The sequence below is a fragment of the Salmo salar genome, chromosome 01 (assembly GCF_965601325.2).
Source record: "Salmo salar chromosome 01, fSalSal1, whole genome shotgun sequence".
NCBI classification, from domain to species: Eukaryota; Metazoa; Chordata; class Actinopteri; order Salmoniformes; family Salmonidae; genus Salmo; species Salmo salar.
Genome location: NC_138291.1, coordinates 46,355,988 through 46,361,987, shown reverse-complemented (window position 1 = coordinate 46,361,987; position 6,000 = coordinate 46,355,988). Strand labels below are relative to the sequence as shown.

The following is a 6,000-nucleotide window of genomic DNA, read 5'->3' as shown; positions in this document are numbered from 1 at the left end:
TTGTGGATATTGTTACGCGCATTACTTTTTGTCTATGTTCCGTGTTTTGGGCACATTTTATGTTATTTTGGGCACATTTTATGTCATTTTGACCGGAATAAAAAGTGCGCCTGTTCACTACACTCTGCTTTCCTGCACCTGACTTCACCTCTGATACACACTCCTAACAATGGGTGGCATCTACAATTCACTCAAAAGGCAAAGCACACCGGGAATTATGCTAATAATTATGCTTTACACTGTCAATTTAACACTGAAAAGTGTGGAGCCGCATAGACACTGGAACAGTGTTGATTTAATAGTGGAGAATTTGCTGTGGACTTATTAAAGAAACATGATCACAGGAGTAACTTTTTGCAATGCGGTTTTCTTTTATTGCAACTGGAAGACAATACAACACAGAAACTTTATGTTAGCTTTTTGTTTTCTTCGTAAAAACAAAACCATTTTTTTTTTAAACAAACATACTTTCGTCATAGTAATGGACAAGGTGATATTTACATGAATTGATGAAGTAGTTTGTCTTTGGCAATATGAATACACGTCAAGGAAATACAGAACGCACCTACGGAAGTCGGTCTCCATATTAACAGATCAGATGTAAGGTCATGCCATCAAGACTACATGGTTCAAAAACAGGACACAGAAACGATCGGTAGCATGTTTTTACAGAACACCACCTACCTGGTATTTACATAGAAACTACATGGTGACTTTTTGGTATTTTGTTTCTTTGTTACCAATAACAGTGGCAGTCATTTCAGCGATTAGCACAACTACGGATCCTTTGAAACCAAATAGTAGCCGATTCTTTTGGAATTTGTGCCATAAGTGCCATAAGGTACCATGCAGTTTCCATGATTACCAGGTGAAGTGTACTACAAATAACTTGAAACTGACGATCCATTGCTCTTTCTTCTCCTCCTCCTCAGAAAACCCCTCCAAACAATAAACTGAAAAATGGCAGTTGAACAGACATAAACCAAACAAAATATCAACAAAAAACACAATGAAACAAATAAACATTTTTTTTTGACTCATCAATATATCATTATTTGCCAGGCTAATTTTGACAGTTCATTAATAATAATTCATATTCAATATTTTGAGAACACGTCTTCCTCCTCCAACATTGTGGCACCTGAAGGATTGTGATTGGAGGAAGAGTTATCTAGTGACTGTTATCGTCCAAGGAAGGCTGTATTCCTCAAAGGATAACGTAACAAACAATGGGAATAAATCATATAATATATTTATCAGTTGAAGATACATTGACATACGAAGCAGTCTAGTAGACAGAAGCTCATCACAGGTATCAAATGATACCTTATTTCCCATATAGCGCTCTACTTTTGACCAGAGCCACATTGGGTTAGTTAGCTCTGGGTTAGCTCAGGTCAAGAGTAGTGCACTATGGGATATAGGGTGTTATATTCAACTAAAAATGAAAATCATCCCAATGAGCAATGATCGGTAGCAAAAAAAATCCAAATAATGTGGTAGGTTTCAACAAAAATCAGTAGCACATAACGCAGAAAGGGTATCTGACAGAAATGCTACAGCTCACTGGTCATTTTTTGTCTTGACATACAGATCAAATATGTGTGTCATCAATTTCAGGTAGATAAGGAATTATTACAGGCTTTGGCACTGAACTTAGACAATATCTTTATTTTAATATCTTAGTGCAATCTGGCGAGATAATGTGAAAATATGCACTATAGAGTTTGTATTTATCTTGCCATCGTACTGTGTAATTTACTTTATGTTATTTTCATGTGCAACGAGTCTATGGTAGCCTGCCTAATAATACTGACAAGACCTGAAGAGTTGCTAGAGTAGAAATGGCAAAAACACAGCGAGACATAAAATAAACCCAAAACAACAACGACATAAAAACACTTACTCGGTTAAACTCTTGTGTCATTGAAAAATGGAAGACCCTGAAATATCAAAGACGTCTAAAATCTTAGAAAATAAATAAGTGATGGAAGAACAGGCACAGAGAAGGGGGGGGGGGGGGGGGGGGTATGGGGAACAGAAGACTGACACTCACTACCTAACCTCTCTTTTATCACATGGGCTCCAACATTCTGCCGTCAGGGAGAACCCATCAGACACAGTAGTCACTATACAGCCATGCTGGAGGACAGAGGTACGCTGAAAGTTTGGTGCTTTCAGTCCACAAATAACTGATCTTCATGCCAAGAAGTTTTTAAAATGTTGTCTTTTCTAGCATGGCCATCTAGCGACTACATACAAACACTGGGACATTCTGGTTTTGTCAACTATGGATGAAGGGAGTTGCTATCTATCCCTGTATCCACGGGTGGAGCGAGTTATCCTCATATTGCAGAAAGAGATTTGCCCCACAGACCGTCTTTTTGTCCCTGAACAAGATGTTATTACTGTATTTTTTCAAAGCCCACGTTAAAACAAAGATGAGTAAGGACGACAGGAAACAAATCATCAAGTCAAAAAGAAGAAGACAAAACAGCAGAGAAGGATTCTACACCTATGGGCGCAGAACTTCGAGGCAGAACCTTTTTGTTCGCTAGGATACTTATATGAAAATAATTCATGCTTCATGCTAAATACATTATTTACCTAACATGAACTTTGTCTGAATAGAAAACAGTTTTTTCTCTTTTTCTTTACAGAACCCATGCAACACGATTTGGAAAAATCCTGCTGGCTACATTGCTTAAAAAAAAAATCAAAATCTAGTTTTACTTTTTATACAGTGTTATCCTGACTGGATGAAATTGCTTTATTACGTCATGAGAGTGGGTAAGTAAACACAAACAAAAAAAAACAAACACAAAAATTAACAACTCCACAGTCATATCATTATTCTTCTCACACAAAATATAATTGGCAGGTTCCATAGCATCATTTCCTTTCCAACCAATGAAGGTATTCAGGTGTTTGTGCCACAGGAAAAATATCACTACATCATGTCACTGGATTATAACGCAATGATTCACGTTGATTGCTTTCATAAAAGGACACAGGCAGTTTTGAGGTTATCTTGACATATTATCAGTTATTTCCCTCTCTGATAAGCGCTTGCTAGACTATTAGCTTATGGCTTTTAGCGAACTAAATTAGTTTACATTTAGAGAACACCCTGTCAAAATAAAACAAGCCTTTCCTACATCTAACTTGTACCAGTGTCCTTCATCCCACTACAGTCCTACAGTCAACCATTAAGGTGAAAACATAACTGTCCCCTTCGCATTGGCACGCTAGCTAGCGCTGGTGGCTAAATGTGATTAGCGGTCAGAAGGACAGTTAGCTAAGCAAGTGCTACCATCATCACTGGGCTGACCAAGAGATTCTCTTTGGCACTGTCCCAACACTGACACACATAAACTGACTACCTAGTGTCTCTTCTATGAGCTTGGCTACGCTACTGATGAGTGTCTCTTCTATGGGGTTGGCTAGGCTAATAGTCACTAAAGCTAACAACTTCCCGGAATTTCATGCAACATTTTTTCTGTGGCAGCTTCCTTGCACACAGACAAGACAGAGTTGGCAAACTGGGTTTTATATATATATATATATTTTTTTATAGCCGCCTTTTTAGCACCGGAAGTTCCAAGGCAAATTAGAATGCCATTGTTTTTGAAAGTTTGGTACCCAACACAGGGGATAGTTTGCCAAACTATGTTTATCTGTGGCACTCCTATCCATGTCAGCATATACCTGTGTTACTTCAGTGGAATAGTTGACTAATATAAACATTGCTTTAGCCAGTAGTATAGCATGTGGATTTGTGCTTGGTTATTGTGACATTTATGTATATGGTCACATCACTGAAATATGCAGCCCATAGACATCAATGCAGATCAAGTTAAGATCTGACCCTGAATACTAACTTTATTTCATTTGATTGATGTATATCACTGTAAAAACAAAATAGTCCGTGATAAGCACCTCATAATAACGTTTTACCTGTAAATTCTACTGAAGTAACAAGTTATGAGCCTGTAGAAATGTACTTAGTGTTAGCTGCATCTGATGAGACTGTAAAGGGCAATAGCTGCAGAATGGGTACATTTTGACATTAACAAGGTGATCCCCTATTCATACATCCAAGCCAATCCACGATGGGGCAGTTTTTCAAAAAGCTAATTTTTTTCTCTCGCTCACTTTACTTTCAGCCAACGGAAACCTGCTAACTTAGCTGAATATCAGAAAAAGGTTCATCTATGGCTTTAATCTCCTTTAAACAAATAAACAATTATTTTTAAAAAACGTAAAGAAAAGAAAAGAAAAGAAAATCAACCCTATAGACAGTAACTTTAAATACAGGAAAACAAAGTGATTGTTTTTTATATTGCCACAAATCATTCAGAATTCACCTGATATCCTGAAAAAAAGAAAGCATACATTTCTATATTAAAAGTGATGTTTTGTATTTCCGTTCTCTCTATCTCCTTTTTTTTCTTTGAAAATCTTCACTCTCTCAGCTAAGTCTCTCTTTCTCTCTCAAGTCTCAGGGGTCAGTTTTTCGTGGGTTCTTTCTGCTCTTTCTGGCCCTTGGCGGTTCTGTTAGTGATATTGTTTAAGCAGGCGCGGACGCCCGCCAGGTGGAGCAGCGAACCCGCTGCCTCCTTCATCTCCTCGTCATCGCTCTCTGGCGGCTTTTCCGTGCGCCGCTTTTTCAGCGGGAGCGTATCACTAGCCACACCCATCCGCTGCTTGGCTTTCAGGAAGTGATGCCGCTTCTTGTTGTGCTGCTGGCTGGAAAGGGCGGAGTCTATCGTGTCTATGGGCCAATCGCGCGGCTCTTCCTTCTTGATCTCCAGCTGAATCTTGCTCTTGTCATCTTCATCATCCTCGTCGTCGAAGTCTGAATCGTTGGCGACATCCCGGGCGACGGGGCCGTTGCTGCGGAGACTGGAGTCGCTGGTGTAGTCGCTGCCGTCATCCGATTGGTTGGTGCTGTAGGTGTGGTCCTCCTTGGGGTCGCTGCTGACCAACGGGGAGTCGCAGGCGGGATGGCTGATGCTATGCTTCCGACAGCCTCCGGACAGCACAGATCTGGAGAGAGACAGAGATGAAATGCACATAAATACACTGAAGCCAACCGTAGATACACTGATGTCAACATTAGACACACTTCACAGCTACCTGCGTTTGACTTATGTCACACACATACACATACACACACACGCACACGCACACACACACACACACACACACACACACACACACACACACACACACACACACACACACACGCACACAAGCTTCAGTGAGTACATCAGACACACAGAGCAATGCTAGCTGTGACCGCTAATCAGCGAGTCATCAGCTAATTCAATTAGACTGGGCTCATCTCCGAGTGGCCACTTCAGAGACCGGAGTACAGAGCTAAAGAGCTAATGCTACGTGGATGATTATTCTAATGGATTTATCCCTACACTCTGCCATCAGGTAGATGTGGGAATCGTGTAATGCAAAGTAGCTCTATTTGCTGTGCATTTTTGGAACAGCTGTGATTTCAAAATAAAACCTGTGACAAATCAATCACCGTCTCGGGATTAATGAAGTAACATTCGATTTGAGTCGATTCACTTTAATTCAATTCAATTCAGCGGTGTAGCTGGCTGTTAGCACTATATATCCTACATTGGTGATCATCATAATGTCATGTCACCTTGTTGGTGTCGTAACAACTTTATGAAGTGTTATAACTGTTGTATGAATACTGTGTGCTAGAGCGCTGAGGTGGGTTAACAGTGAAGTGGTGTCATTAATTATTATAAACGTTATCATACTATTTTCGTTAAGGCAATTCCGTTCTTTCCTATAAAGGAATAGGTATGTTGTAAATGAACTAAAACTTCAACAAAAGTGAACGATCCCTTGATGCTTTTCCATTCTCCTATAGCTATTACAGCCCAACCAGCTAAGTTAAGTCAAAGATGTTCCCTCCATCACTCTGCATCATGTCATGCAGCTTCCCAACTAACTCTGGCAAGTGTGCAT

General features: G+C 39.8%; 1 protein-coding gene across 3 annotated transcripts in view; it reads right to left on the bottom strand.

Moving 5' to 3' along the window:
- Positions 1–347: 347 nt before the first annotated feature.
- Positions 348–6,000, bottom strand: part of foxn3 (forkhead box N3) — a 123,431-nt gene continuing 117,778 nt past the window's right edge. For all 3 annotated transcript variants that reach the window (XM_014196326.3, XM_014196371.3, XM_014196335.3), the window contains exon 6: positions 348–5,049. In XM_014196326.3, the coding sequence (XP_014051801.2) occupies positions 4,509–5,049 (541 nt within the window). In that variant the 3' untranslated portion in view covers positions 348–4,508. The remainder of the gene's footprint in view (positions 5,050–6,000) is intronic.